Source organism: Saccharomyces mikatae (genome assembly GCF_947241705.1).
Source record: "Saccharomyces mikatae IFO 1815 strain IFO1815 genome assembly, chromosome: 10".
Classification (NCBI taxonomy): Eukaryota; Fungi; Ascomycota; class Saccharomycetes; order Saccharomycetales; family Saccharomycetaceae; genus Saccharomyces; species Saccharomyces mikatae.
The window spans coordinates 56,381-71,190 of NC_079265.1; the positions used below are offsets into that span (position 1 = coordinate 56,381).

At 38.4% G+C, this 14,810-nt stretch overlaps 7 protein-coding genes across 7 annotated transcripts; 5 read left to right on the plus strand and 2 right to left on the minus strand.

The window, feature by feature from the left end:
• Positions 1-1,017: 1,017 nt before the first annotated feature.
• Positions 1,018-3,660, plus strand: PHO90 (SPX domain-containing inorganic phosphate transporter; the record flags this gene model as incomplete). Its single annotated transcript, XM_056223331.1, has 1 exon — positions 1,018-3,660. The coding sequence occupies one exon, from the start codon at positions 1,018-1,020 to the stop codon at positions 3,658-3,660; it is 2,643 nt and encodes an 880-aa protein (XP_056077360.1).
• Positions 3,661-3,976: 316 nt separating this feature from the next.
• Positions 3,977-7,720, plus strand: UBP12 (putative ubiquitin-specific protease UBP12; the record flags this gene model as incomplete). Its single annotated transcript, XM_056223332.1, has 1 exon — positions 3,977-7,720. One exon carries the CDS (start codon positions 3,977-3,979, stop codon positions 7,718-7,720), a length of 3,744 nt encoding a protein of 1,247 aa, XP_056077361.1.
• Positions 7,721-8,006: 286 nt separating this feature from the next.
• On the minus strand, positions 8,007-8,939 carry ELO1 (fatty acid elongase ELO1; the record flags this gene model as incomplete). The annotated part of the gene is made up of 1 exon (XM_056223333.1): positions 8,007-8,939. The coding sequence occupies one exon, from the start codon at positions 8,937-8,939 to the stop codon at positions 8,007-8,009; it is 933 nt and encodes a 310-aa protein (XP_056077362.1).
• A 567-nt stretch (positions 8,940-9,506) lies between these two features.
• On the plus strand, positions 9,507-11,048 carry CDC6 (AAA family ATPase CDC6; the record flags this gene model as incomplete). The annotated part of the gene is made up of 1 exon (XM_056223334.1): positions 9,507-11,048. One exon carries the CDS (start codon positions 9,507-9,509, stop codon positions 11,046-11,048), a length of 1,542 nt encoding a protein of 513 aa, XP_056077363.1.
• A 495-nt stretch (positions 11,049-11,543) lies between these two features.
• Positions 11,544-12,752, plus strand: SMKI10G0270 (uncharacterized protein; the record flags this gene model as incomplete). The annotated part of the gene is made up of 1 exon (XM_056223335.1): positions 11,544-12,752. One exon carries the CDS (start codon positions 11,544-11,546, stop codon positions 12,750-12,752), a length of 1,209 nt encoding a protein of 402 aa, XP_056077364.1.
• A 143-nt stretch (positions 12,753-12,895) lies between these two features.
• SOP4 (Sop4p) lies at positions 12,896-13,597 on the minus strand (the record flags this gene model as incomplete). The annotated part of the gene is made up of 1 exon (XM_056223336.1): positions 12,896-13,597. The coding sequence occupies one exon, from the start codon at positions 13,595-13,597 to the stop codon at positions 12,896-12,898; it is 702 nt and encodes a 233-aa protein (XP_056077365.1).
• A 378-nt stretch (positions 13,598-13,975) lies between these two features.
• On the plus strand, positions 13,976-14,790 carry RPS14B (40S ribosomal protein uS11; the record flags this gene model as incomplete). The annotated part of the gene is made up of 2 exons (XM_056223337.1): positions 13,976-13,985; positions 14,384-14,790. 2 exons carry the CDS (start codon positions 13,976-13,978, stop codon positions 14,788-14,790), a joined length of 417 nt encoding a protein of 138 aa, XP_056077366.1.
• Positions 14,791-14,810: the final 20 nt, after the last annotated feature.

Sequence of the window (14,810 nt, forward strand, 5' to 3'; positions counted from 1 at the left end):
ATTAATAGATCTTTATCTTATTAGTGCAGGAAATTCTATAATTAGAATTTCCCTACTCCATTTAAATTGGTATCACCATAAGAATGTTAGTATTAATTTACTCAACATCATTAGTATCATGTTAAAGAATGTTCGTCATCAACTACAACAATTTATATGAATAAATGTATAGTGGTAATCACTTATTCCAACAGACGCAAATGATGAGAAATAGTCATCTAAATTAGTGGAAGCTGAAACGCAAGGATTGATAATGCAATAGAATAATGAATGATAACGTATAAAGTAAGAGAAGAAACAAGTATACTGCCACGTAGAATAGTCGACTCCCGTTTGTGGATACCTATATACTCGGGAAGAACTTCGAGTATATTCTGTAAATACAGAATAATATTGACACATCTCTCAGAAGGATACCGTAGAAAATACTGCTATTGTTACTATTCTGACGTGTATGTCAATTCAAACGGTGGATGAGTGTGTTGTACTTTGCCACGCGCAAGTTGGACCTTTTGGCCTCTTTACTTTGCTGCAGGGGCTGTGAATAAAGTAAGATTTCTTCCGAGTTCCGCTAAGGCAAGAAAAGTAGCAGCAGGCGAAAAACAATAGGAATCAAATATGCAGTGAGGTAAAACCCGTTTCCACTATATATATATTTTTACTGTTCATTGTTTCATTTCAAGAGTTTACGTATTTAACAACCGACGCATACAGGTTTCTTGTCTTGGCCTTAATCCCGACTCTCAATCAACAGAAAGACAGGGCTCTTTCCTCTTTCATTCCAATAACGATTTTGCTTTTCTGCTGTGTGTAATACCGCCCTAAAGTGGGGCGCTCACGATATCGCCGCAGCGACAGCCGTCTTTTTTTTCTTTCTTTTTGCGCTGCTTCTCGAAGTAATGGCACACTGAAAAATTTTGATTCATCGATATAAAGAGGACTGTTTCTTTCGTTAGCATGTGGCCAATAGAGAGGATTTTTTAGGGTCAGCAAGTCAGTGCTATCTGCTAGAGAAAGATGAGATTTTCGCACTTCTTGAAATACAATGCCGTCCCAGAATGGCAGAGCCATTATATGGACTATAGTGATCTGAAAAATCTTATCTATACGTTACAGACGGATGAGCTTCAGGCTGGCGATAACGAAGAGGTATCTGGTGCAGTAAAGAGCAGTAACATCACAGGTAGGTTCAAGAAGAAATTTCCCTTAAAGAATGTCAAGGAAGATGCGCCCTCCGGTATGAACAAAGATGCAGGCATCGTTGAGGAAACCATCGAGTTGCGAGAACTACCCACCGTTCAAACTGCTGTCAAGCCTTCGCCCTTCAGTAGGATGAAGGAAAAGATATTTTACAAGAGGAGGTCTTCATCCACATCGTCAGTCTCCTCTACGGGCAACGAAAATCTGCAGTTGAGCACCTATGACACGTTCGTCGGTGATTTAACAGCGGAGAAACTGAAAGTGGATGATTTCTACAAGAGAACAGAAGCGAAGTTCTACGAGAAATTTGACGCGTTGGTGAAGGACTTGAAGAAAATTGGTGTGATAGAGTATGATGTTGACGATGACACTCTCTTCAACGAACCGACTGCTAGCACAAATGATGAAGTACCTCCACTAGACCTGGATGATGATGAAGATGACGATGAATTCTACGATGATCAGTCTAATATTGAAGACAATACGGCGTTGTTGCACCATTCGCAATATAACATCAAGTCTCAAAAAAAATCGTTATTGAAGAAGTCGATCGTGAACCTGTATATCGATCTGTGCCAATTGAAGTCCTTCATCGAACTGAACCGTATAGGGTTTGCCAAAATTACTAAAAAATCAGACAAGGTTCTTCGCTTGAATACAAGGGTTGAACTGATCGAATCGGAACAGTTCTTCAAGGACACATATGCATTCCAGGCGGAAACTATCGAACTACTGAACTCTAAGATTTCACAGCTGGTGACTTTCTATGCGCGTATCACTGAACAACCTCATAATATCCCGCATAGCAAACAAGAGTTGAAATCTTATTTGCATGACCACATTGTCTGGGAAAGAAGCAACACTTGGAAAGATATGTTAGGGTTGTTATCGCAAGCAGACGAGTTGACACCAAAGGAAACGGAATATAATGCCAATAAACTGGTAGGTAAGTTAGATTTGGAATATTACAGGTGGCCACTTCCCAAGCCGATAAACTTGAAATTCACCACCATAAATAACTTTGCGATACCAAAACTATTTTTCACCAATAAAGCGTACAAAATCTACTTCATCATCTTAGTCACGGGGCTTCTTTTGGGAATAAAGACATTCAATGACGCTGCTCAGCATCGTTGCATGGCCCTTGTCGAGTGTGTAGCCTTTTTGTGGGCTAGTGAAGCGATCCCATTACATATTACAGCATTCCTTGTGCCGCTATTAGTTGTTCTTTTTAAAGTCTTAAAGACTTCTGACGGGGCTATAATGGGAGCTGCAAAAGCATCATCGGAAATTTTAGCCGCCATGTGGTCTTCCACAATTATGATTCTATTGGCCGGTTTCACTCTGGGTGAGGTCCTCGCACAGTATAATATTGCTAAAGTTCTTGCCTCGTGGTTGTTGGCCTTTGCTGGTTGTAAACCCAGAAATGTCCTCTTGATGGCGATGTGTGTCGTGTTTTTCCTTTCAATGTGGATTTCTAACGTTGCTGCACCTGTTCTTACATACTCGTTACTATCTCCCCTATTAGACGCCATGGATGCGGATAGCCCATTTGCTCAAGCCTTGGTTCTAGGTGTGGCACTAGCAGCAAATATTGGTGGTATGTCTTCTCCAATTTCCTCACCTCAAAATATCATTTCCATGTCATATTTGAAACCTTATGGTATTGGTTGGGGCCAATTTTTTGCCGTGGCGTTGCCATCTGGTATCTTGGCCATGCTTTTAGTTTGGATTCTACTGTTCACCACTTTCAAAATGAATAAGACCAAACTTGAAAAGTTTAAGCCTATAAAGACAAGGTTTACCATAAAGCAGTATTATATTATTGCTGTCACCGTGGCTACTATCTTGTTGTGGTGTGTGGAAAGCCAGATTGAAGGCGCCTTCGGATCATCAGGTCAAATCGCCATCATCCCCATCGTTTTGTTTTTTGGTACTGGATTACTATCAACACAAGATTTAAACGCGTTCCCATGGTCAATTGTTATTCTGGCGATGGGAGGTATTGCTTTGGGGAAAGCTGTTTCTTCCTCAGGTTTACTATCGACTATTGCAAAAGCATTACAGAAGAAAATTGAGAATGATGGTGTTTTTGCCATCTTATGTATTTTTGGTATTTTGATGTTGGTTGTGGGTACTTTCGTTTCACATACTGTGTCTGCTATTATCATCATTCCGTTAGTGCAAGAAGTTGGTGATAAGCTCGGTAACCCCAAAGCAGCTCCTATCCTTGTTTTTGGTTGTGCACTACTGTCATCCTGTGGTATGGGTCTGGCATCTTCCGGGTTCCCTAATGTCACTGCTATTTCTAAAGTTGATAAGAAGGGTGACCGTTATTTGAGCGTCATGACTTTCTTGACGAGGGGTGTTCCAGCTTCCATTTTAGCCTTTTTATGTGTTATTACTCTAGGTTATGGTATCATGGCATCTGTTATCAAGGGTAATGCTACCTCCGCATAAAAGTCATTTTTATGAAGAAAAGTGACAGTGTATATATAAATTATATGTATCAGTTCAATCCTGCATTTCTGATGTGTGATTTTTAGATATGAAAAAGAGTAAACCTCTTCATTATAGTTAAATGGCTTTTGTTACTCTTGCAAGCTTAGAAATTGAAAAATTTTCAACCTTTCTTGAAATTTAGCCGATTCGTGAAAAAATAATACTATGTTAGGAAGAAGTGCTTGAAGTTGGAAAAAAATGGGAGTATGAAAGAATAAAGGGAGAAAAATCCTGCACAACACTGCTGATTTAACCGAAGGTTTCTTCATTGAAAATGGGTTCTTCAGATGTTTCAAGTCGTGAGAATTCTTTGGTTTATAATGAAGATCCCGAATCTCCCAATGGCACAACACCATGTGATCGGTTGGGGGTGGACTTGATGAATGTTCTAGATGACAAGAATGAAATAAAACAAGGCGTTACCCCAGTATCAGATCGTGAAATTGGGGGTACGGAATCTGAGACATCCGCGGTTTCTGCATTTGCTAGCGCTGATGAATTGCTAGCTGAGCTAGACACTGAAGACGAAACAAAGCTTGAGCCAGATGGCGAAGATGGGAGATCTGTCCTGAAGAAACAAAGAGACATTGTTACTAAACTTATACAAGCCAATAAAGAAACACAAAAAGAAGGTGATAAAGTCTGCATTGTCCCCAAAGCTTGGTATGATAATTTTTTTGACCCCGATGTCACCGATCCGGAGGACATAGGCCCTATTAATACATGTATGATTTGCAGAGACTTTGAAAATTTTGTGCTTGAGGATTACAACAGATGTCCGTATCTATCTGTTGCTGAGCCTGTTTTCAATTTTCTGTCAGAAATTTACGGCATGACAAGTGGCTCTTTCCCAGTGGTTACTAATTTGGTCATGAACCAAACCACGGGAGAACTGGAGACAGAATACAACAAATGGTTTTTTAGGTTACACTACTTGACGGACAAGCAAGATGTGAGGAAGAGGAGGTATAGTCAGGATGATTCAGTATTGTATCTGTCAATGTCTGCGTTGAACTTGGTACGTGATTTAGTTGAAAAGAGTATGAATATATTTTTTGATAAAGCTGATCATTTGGATGTAAATACTGTTGATTTTAAAATTTGGTTCGTTTCACAAGGACCTAGTGTCGCCATAGACAACAACGTGGATGACGTTTTGAATACCTCGTATGAAATAACTCCCCTTCAATTTCTAGAGCTACCGATTAAGAAACTATTAATACCAGCTATGTTTGGTAATCGTTTGGATAAGATAACTTCAAACCCAAGCGACCTAGTTATAGAAATCAAACCTATAGAGGGCCATCACCATTGGGCTTCAAACTATTTTGCGTATAACAAGCTTGAGCCAGCTTCAGGAACCACTGGTTTGGTGAACCTGGGAAACACATGTTACATGAATTCTGCGTTGCAATGCCTTGTGCACATTCCACAGTTGCGTGATTACTTCCTTTATGATGGTTATGAAAACGAAATCAACGAGGAAAATCCCCTCGGGTATCATGGTTATGTAGCGAGGGCATTTAGTGATTTGATCCAAAAAATATTCCAAAACAGGTTGAGCGTAATGCAAAGAAATGGCGCTTTCCCGCCGTCAATGTTCAAATCAACTGTCGGGCACTTCAATTCAATGTTTTCAGGTTATATGCAACAGGACTCTCAAGAGTTTTTAGCATTCCTGTTAGACAGTTTGCATGAAGATTTGAATAGAATAATAAAGAAGGAATACATAGAGAAACCATCATTATCTCCTGGTGATGATGTAGATGATTGGAATGTAGTCAAGAAGCTAGCAGACGATACCTGGGAAATGCATTTGAAGAGGAATTGTTCCGTTATAACAGATTTATTTGTCGGAATGTACAAATCCACCCTATACTGTCCCGAGTGTAAAAATGTTTCTATAACATTTGATCCCTATAATGATGTTACATTGCCACTTCCAGTTGATACAGTATGGAATAAAACTGTGAAGATTCTCCCCATGAACTCCCCACCACTCCTTCTTGACGTTGAGTTAAGCAAATCATCCACTTTTATGGATCTAAAAAAATATGTCGGTAAGATATCCGGGCTAGATCCAAACACATTGTTTGGTTGTGAGATTTTCAGTAATCAGGTTTATGTCAATTATGAATCAGCAGAATCTAATGCTCAATTTCTTACGTTGCAAGAGCTAATTAAACCTGCTGATGACGTTGTTTTTTACGAGTTGCCAGTAACCGAGAAAAACGAAATAATTGTTCCTGTACTTAATTCTCGAGTTGAGAAAGGCTACAGGAGTGCAACGCTTTTTGGTGTCCCCTTTTTTATTACATTAACAGAAGATGAAATGAATAATCCAGGGGCGATAAGAATGAAATTACAACGAAGATTCGTCCATTTAAGTGGTGGGTTTATTCCATTTGCGGAACCTGTTGGAAATTGGGTTGATTTTGCAGAGAGTTTTCCTCTATTAGTAGAAAAGTATCCAGGTATCGAACTTCAACAATATAAAGATATACTGCAGTATGCTTTTAATTCTGTAACCGATAAGGACAAGTCATTTTTTTCTATCAAAATTCTGCCCGTAGAGAAAGAGCAGCAATTTTTTAGTAACAACAGAGCAGAATCAAACTTTTGGACACCTTTTTCCCGGTTGAACTATGACAAAGCTGTAGAAATAAGCAACAGACTTGCGGGTGTGGTAGGAGATATCTACAATTATCCTTTCTTAATAGAATCTGCTGAAGGAATTCCTATGCAGGTAGACGACGAGGGGGGGGTTGAGATCAATGAAGCAGCCAGTTCCTCTGAACTCTTCCAATTAAAAGATGGGGAAGAAAACAAAAAAATTGAGGCAAATGGCGAGAATGTGAATAGCACTGCTGACCAAGACGAAGATATGGAATCGACGGATGATATTGAAGAAGATGCTAGTACAGAGCCGGAGCTAACAGAGAAGCTAGAGGGTCCAACTAAAATCAAGGATAACTTGAACTCCATTCTTTCGATTAATGATGTCATTGTTTGCGAGTGGGACGAATCCGCTTTAAATGAGGCTTTCTCTCATGACAAGGTATATAATTGGGAAAATCCAGCAATTTTACCCAACACCGAGTTGGAAAACATAAAGTCGGAAAGATCGAATGCTAAGGAAAGAACTATTACTCTCGATGATTGTCTCCAATTATTCTCTAAACCGGAAATACTAGGACTAAGCGACTCATGGTACTGTCCTACATGTAAGGAACACCGTCAGGCTACGAAGCAAATACAACTTTGGAATACGCCAGATATTCTGCTAATACACTTGAAAAGGTTTGAAAGTCAAAGGTCCTTTAGTGATAAAATTGACGCGACTGTCAATTTTCCTATTACAGATTTAGACTTATCAAAAAATGTTGTTTATAAAGATGATCCTAGAGGTTCAATCTATGATCTTTATGCGGTAGATAATCACTATGGTGGCTTAGGCGGTGGGCACTACACCGCATATGTAAAGAATTTTGCAAACAATAAGTGGTACTATTTCGATGACTCACGAGTAACTGAAACTGTACCTGAGAATAGTATTGCCGGATCAGCATATTTATTATTTTACATTCGTCGTCCTAAAGATGGTGATGAACTAGGCGGTCCTAAACTGCAGGAAATAATCAAAATATCGCGCCAGGGATACGATCAGCGCATTAAGAAGATATATGATGAACAGATGAAGTTGTATGAAGTTAACAAGACGGATGAGGAGGAAGATATGTGTGACGATGTGATAGAAGATGTGCAAGTCCCCGAATATAGTAACCGTAGTTTAGAGGTTGGACATATTAAAACTCAGGACTGCGACGATGAAGATGATAATGATGATGGTGAAAGAACAAATTCAGGTAGAAGAAAGTTGAGACTGTTGAAGAAAGTCTACAAAAAGAGTTTAGACTCAAGTTCATCGAGTACGTCAGCAATATCTGAGGGAGGCCTAGAAAGTGAGGTTATTGACTTGAATTGTAAAAATGATGTGACGCTCGAATCTCCAGAATGATGACATGAGTATATATGATAGATAAAAATAATAAAAATTTCCACATGTATAATATTTTTCATTTCCTTTTTCTGATGATTTATTACCCAAGTCGGTATTTTTTTTATGTTTTTGTTCACGACGATGAAAAACTTAAACAAAAGAAGGGTGATAAATAAAGGCTCATAAATACAAAAATTTCTTAAACGAAGTAAAGTGATTATTTCGAGTAGGATAGTCTATATAAGTAAATAAAAGGGAAGAGAAAAAAAAAAATAAAAAGAAGGAACATAAACAAAAGGACCCTTTAGTTGTGTTTGTTAATCTTCTTTTTACCGCTAGTACTACCACGTTTGTAAACCTCAATGTAAAATGAGATGAACAAAAACAAATAGGATGTAAGAATGGCTGCACCAGCAGAGATAGCAGTCAACGAACCGAAACAATCCCCACTGGCAGGAAGGCAAGAATTTTTGAAGTATGCGGCAACGATCTTCTGGTAAAGAACATAATAAACAAAGACGAGATCAACCATGAATTGCACGATTTGCAGTCTAGTCACCCAGGCTTTCCACCAAACACGAATTCCGCTAGCGGATAGGAAATAATACCAATACATCAGAACGTGAACAGCCAAATTCAAAGTGACAGGGAGCCATGTAACTGTTGTGTAACCAACCAATTGGTTGTAACAAAGCAAAGCGGTGGCACCATGGTGATACGTATGTAGGAAAGTCAGCCTCCTATGTTTCAACACCATCAAAACAGTATCCGCAAACTCAACAAACTTCGTCATGTAGTTGAAATAGTACAATGCCTCCATTGGCTGGGTCCAGGATCTAACATTACAAATTGCGAAATATAACCCATGACGATACACTATGGGAACCATTTGTTCAACCATCAACACCAGCCACAAGAAAGAAACTGACGTCAACATCAAGTTGTGAACTTGAGAAATGAATCTTAATTTCAGAGGTGCACATGACTTCACTAAGGATCTACCACCAAAGATAATCACATAGTACATCACAATGAAAATTAGCACCGGACGAGGTTCACTCAGAGGCTGCTTCCCAACAGCAAACTCAAAATTCTTAGGTTGGAAACGACCTCCAGTGGCCCACTCAACAGCACGGTTGAAATAGTCCCACAAGTAGATATTAAAAAAGGGCCTATCTATTGTTGGGCGAAACCGAGAACCATTCTCGAGGCAAAAATTTTTCCAATCACTTACCATACTTTCTTGTATAATTTGCTCTTGAGCTTCCTACCATTGAAAACATATCTTGGCTTGAACTACACTCTACATAGTCTTATATAGTCGTGACTTCTTTTTTTTGGCTTCCTTTCTTTCCCTTATGTCCTTCGGTTAAAAGATCCATATACCCGATGCGGGTAAGCAGAGACCCTGAGTTTAAATATTATTTCATCATTTTTACGTAGGTTTGCGACAATAAAAAGGCAGCAGAAATCTTTCCGATTTCAACAAATGATCCTGCCACGCTTGGCTTGCGATTTTCTGTCGTTTGAAACTAGTTGCTAGTTTTCATTCCTTTGTGTTCCCTGAATTACCCAAAGAGGAAAACAGACGCGTGAGCCCTCGCGTCGGAGTTTCCAGATCGGGAAAATACCTAATTAGGAAATTGAGTTGGCTGGCAGAAAAGATATAACGCCATCGAAGGATGGCAGCAGTTAGTGTCTTTTATATTTATATAGTAGATGTGAGATCTCTAGAGAAGAAGGCCTAGTTGGGAATTCAGAGCACTGCACCGCGCTTTTTCCATCAATAGTATCACATAGGTTCATGTCAGCTATACCCATAACTCCAACTAAGCGTATTAGAAGAAATCTATTTGACGATGGCCTAGCAACGCCTCCACGGCCTTTGAAGAGAAAGAAGCTCCAGTTCACAGATGTCACGCCGGAATCATCTCCTGAAAAGTTACAGTTTGGGGCACAGTCTATTTTCCTAAGGACGAAGGCGCTCTTACAGAAGTCTTCTGGGTTGGTCACGTTGAATAGTAACGATGGCGCATTGCCAGCAAGAACCATCGAGTATGAGCAGGTAATGGATTTTTTGGTAAGAGCGATTTCCGAACACAGGTCGGATTCGCTGTACATCACGGGTCCACCTGGTACTGGTAAGACAGCCCAGCTTGATATGATTATAAGAAGGAAGTTTCAATCTCTTCCACTCTCACTATCAATGGCTAAATCGAATGTTGCGCAGAAACATGCGAATCCACAGCTGCAGAACTTGTCCTGGTTTGAATTGCCTGATGGCAGACTGGAGTCCGTGGCGGTGACCAGTATAAATTGTATATCATTAAGTGAACCGTCTTCCATTTTCCAGAAGATTTTTGATTCTTTCCAAGATCTCAATGGTGCCACTTTACAAGTAAAAAGCATGCAACATCTACAAAGGTTTTTGGAGCCTTATCACAAGAAAACTACATTTGTGGTTGTGTTGGACGAAATGGATAGGCTATTGCATGCCAACACAAATGAAACGCAGTCGGTCAGAACTATTCTTGAGTTGTTTCTTTTAGCGAAATTGCCCAGTGTGAGTTTTGTGCTAATAGGTATGGCTAATAGTCTGGACATGAAGGATAGATTTCTTTCTAGATTGAATTTGAATAGAGGATTGCTACCACAAACTATAGTGTTTCAACCTTACAACGCTGAGCAGATGTATGAAATCGTCATACAAAAATTGAGCAGCCTACCGACCATTATCTTCCAACCAATGGCGATCAAGTTCGCGGCAAAGAAGTGTGCTGGTAATACGGGTGACTTGAGAAAGCTTTTCGATGTCTTGAGAGGAAGCATCGAAATCTATGAGTTGGAAAACCGGTTGTTGTTTTCATCAACAATCAAACCAACGAAATCCACACAAGTGCCTTTGACACCAACTACTTCTCCCGTCAAAAAATTGCATCCTCAACCACAAGGTAATATAGGTTTGAACTATATAGCCAAAGTCTTTTCGAAATTCATGAACCATAACCCCACAAGAACGAGGATAGCTAAATTAAACATCCAGCAAAAATTAATTCTTTGTACCATAATCCAATCATTAAAACTAAATTCAGACGCTACAATCGACGAATCATTTGATCATTATATCAAAGCGATAACCAAAACAGACACTTTAGCCCCGTTGCAAAGAAATGAATTTTTAGAAATTTGTACAATTTTAGAAACTTGTGGACTGGTTTCGATCAAAAAGACGAAATGTAAAGGGAAGACTAAAAGGTTTGTTGATAAGATTGATGTTGATCTTGACATGCGAGAATTTTACGAAGAGATGACAAAAATTTCAATTTTAAAACCTTTTCTTCAGTAAACAGCTGGCATATATGAACCTATTTTCTTTTTCTTTTATAGTTCCATTTGCATATCCAATTTTTCAGATTCTTTTATATTTATAGAAGAGCACATCACTATATAAAATTTCTATTATAGTTGTAACAGCATAGCATATTATACATTATTTTTTTTACTGGTAGAAGATTCAAATTGTTTGATAGTAATGCAACGACTGACTACTGCTCTGCAGAGGAAGGAAACTGAAAAAAGGTATATTTAAAGCGAAGGAATCACTTGTGCAACTATTTTACTATGGTGGGCTGGCTGCAGACAAAACGATTTAGAGCAAGTTGAGAAAGAGAGCGCAAATCTTGTCGTCAGATAAAGGTCTTTTTACTACCACAGTATTGACTGTTGATGGCAATTGAGGCCTGTCCGAAAAGCGAAAAAAAAAGCTCATACAAATCAACACCACAGTGCGACTTGCGTACCACATACTAATTAGAAGACTCTGAATAGAAGGGGAAAAACAATGCTCCAACGGCTGTCGGTATCCATTAAGCATAATGCGCACATTATTTTTTTATGCATAAGTTGGTATTTTATTTCCTCGTTGGCATCTCAAGTAACTAAACAGGTGCTAACGGTTTGCCCGTTACCATTGTTTCTGGGCGAGTTTCAGTTCATTTATACTGCAATTCTAGCATGGCTTACGTGTTATATTGCATATAGATATCCAGGATTTTATCGAATATTTCCTAGGGGTACATTTCCAGAATACTATAGTTACGACAGAGAAACAAACCATATGATGAGAAAGCCATCAAAGTTAATAACCCTTATTATAGCGCCATCTAAACCAATTCTACAGACAGTTTTACCTTTAGGACTTTTCCAATTTGTCGGAAAATACTTCGGACATACAGCTACCTCTTTGGTGCCTGTGTCTACTGTTGCCAGCATAAAAACACTATCTCCCATGTTTATCCTTTTACTTCAAAAGATTTTGAAGATTTCCACTTTGAAAGTTACCTTTACTCTTATCCTTAGTTTATGCACCCTAGTTCTTGGAGTTTGGATTATAGTTCAGGAAGATAACCGTTCACCGCCCTCTTCCAATGACCTGAAAGAATTCTCTAAGTATGGTATAATATGCGCTATGATATCGATGTTCATTTTTGTCTTGCAGAATATATACGGCAAAACCGTATTTACATACAAATCCCAAACCGATGATTCTCAAAATAATTCAGGATTCTCTCGACAAGAATCACCTTTACCCATTTATGAAAAGCTGGATGAAAAACTAGTCGCAAAAAACAATCCCAAATCATATGACAAATTAACTTTAATGATTTATATTTCCGTCGTTGGTTTCTGCTTATCGTTTGGCTGGTTTATCACCCTAGAATTTCCTGTATTATTCAAATATTTTTTTCAAATTGACACTCTATCCCCAGTCATACAAGCATTCCCGGTATCATTATTTTTATTAAATGGAACGTTCCACTTTATCCAGGCAATGATTACATTTCACTTATTAGGTGAGATATCGACCCTAACATACTCAATAGCTAACCTGATGAAACGGTTTGCCATCATTGCTGTTAGTTGGATTTTCATTGGAAGAAGAATTACTATGCTACAAGTTTCTGGTTTAGTTTTGAATACATTAGGGCTATTTTTGTATGAAAGATGCACATCACAATCTAAAACTAAAGTAAAGTTACGTCCCGAGTAATTGACATGATAGAGTATAAAATATAAATAGATTTTTATTCCTTTTGGAAAACATGGGTATTTTTTGAACTTATTTATCTGTACCTCATATGAAATTTACATGTAGTAATAAAAGTTTTATTAACATACCAATAGCAAGTCGCACTATTTTGATGCAACTGCCCCATACTTCTCTCTTTGTTTTCTTTTTGTCTCCTCTCTAATGGCACGTGCTGTCTCTGGATCTAACTTTTCCACTATGATGGGGAAAACGACGAGGGCAATCAATGTAATAACACCCGCCAATTTCCAACGTGAGTTCAAAATACTACCAATAATACCTGTAGAGAATATACTGACATTTCTAGCTTGCAAATAAGACCTAATTGGGGCCTTGTGTAAAAGCTCAACTTTAATGTAGGGGTCTACCTTCATAGATTCTAACTTTTCTGGATATATTATATCTTTTGATGGAAAATTTTCTCTTCCAAAAAGGTTTTTGAATGCGTTTAATTGTAAAGTGCCATTTTCTAGATTCTTGAACTCAATAAGAATTCTATTCGGCTTCAAATTGAAGTCCATGGATGCTGGATACATCACATAGTATGTGGTTTCGTTAACACCTTCGTTTAGAGGAAGATTCGAGAATTCAAAATGACCTTCATCGTCTTGAAATATGGCCGTAGCAGTATGAGGATATTTAGTTGAAAAATTGCCAATCTGGTAAAGCTTGAAACTTGTTCTGGTTGAAACAAAGCCAGTGATATTGTTTGCTGCTAAATCTAACCTACCCTTAATAGTTCCTGTGGCAGTAGCACTGATAACAGAAATTAATGCGATAAACACAAAGACAATTTGAAAAAACATCTCTATTGCGCTTGCTTAATCGGTGTTCGAAATCACTGTCTTAGAAATGTAAATCAACTTCATGTTTTCGCTAATCTTACCTTCATACATAATTTCATACTGGAATCCTCGATCTTTTTTAGACTGTTTTCATCATTTACAATTTAAAATGTGGTGTAAAAGCTACAAATTAAATCCTTGCACCACACCATATGTCTTAACGCAATAATTTTACTTTTACAGTTTAACATAAGAAAATGGACAGGATTAGAACGCATGATAGCAATGATTCGTTCTGAGCGTATATAAGAAGTGCCGTTTCTTCAGCATTGAAGTCTAAAACCTCCAGTCATAAGTGAAAAGTAAACAGACACTAGAACTCATCAACAACAAATAAGAATGGCTAACGGTACGTGAAAGGGGTGATATCCTGTTTAAAACCATTTAGTTATTCTTTTTTCAGATGCAGACTATCATTGAGGGACACGCAACGTTATTATCAGAATTTTCATTTTTTGCAACTTTAGGGTACTTCTAGGTACCTCGTAAGAGTGTTGAATGATGCTACTTGTGGTAATGACATGAAATTTCGAGCGCAAACTATTCATTTTGAAATAACAATTCCAATGACATTGCCAAGAAACTCATCGTCTCCTCTATAGTACTGTATCTTTTGTAATAAAGGATTACTATCTTAAAAGAATTGTAACTAAATGGTTGTTAGGTGGCTCTTTCGTTTATTTTCAATAATCGGAAACTAAGAATTTCGTTTTCTTTACTAACAATTATATCTCTTATCATGTATAGACCTTGTTCAAGCTCGTGATAACTCCCAAGTTTTCGGTGTCGCTAGAATCTACGCCTCCTTCAACGATACTTTCGTCCATGTTACCGATCTGTCTGGTAAGGAAACCATCGCCAGGGTTACTGGTGGTATGAAAGTGAAGGCAGACAGAGATGAATCTTCTCCATACGCAGCTATGTTGGCTGCTCAAGATGTTGCCGCTAAGTGTAAGGAAGTTGGTATCACTGCTGTTCACGTTAAAATTAGAGCTACCGGTGGTACTAGAACCAAGACTCCAGGTCCAGGTGGCCAAGCCGCTTTGAGAGCTTTGGCCAGATCTGGTTTAAGAATTGGACGTATCGAAGATGTTACCCCAGTTCCATCTGACTCTACCAGAAAGAAGGGTGGTAGAAGAGGTAGAAGATTATAATCTTTTGCAGTTCTATCAAC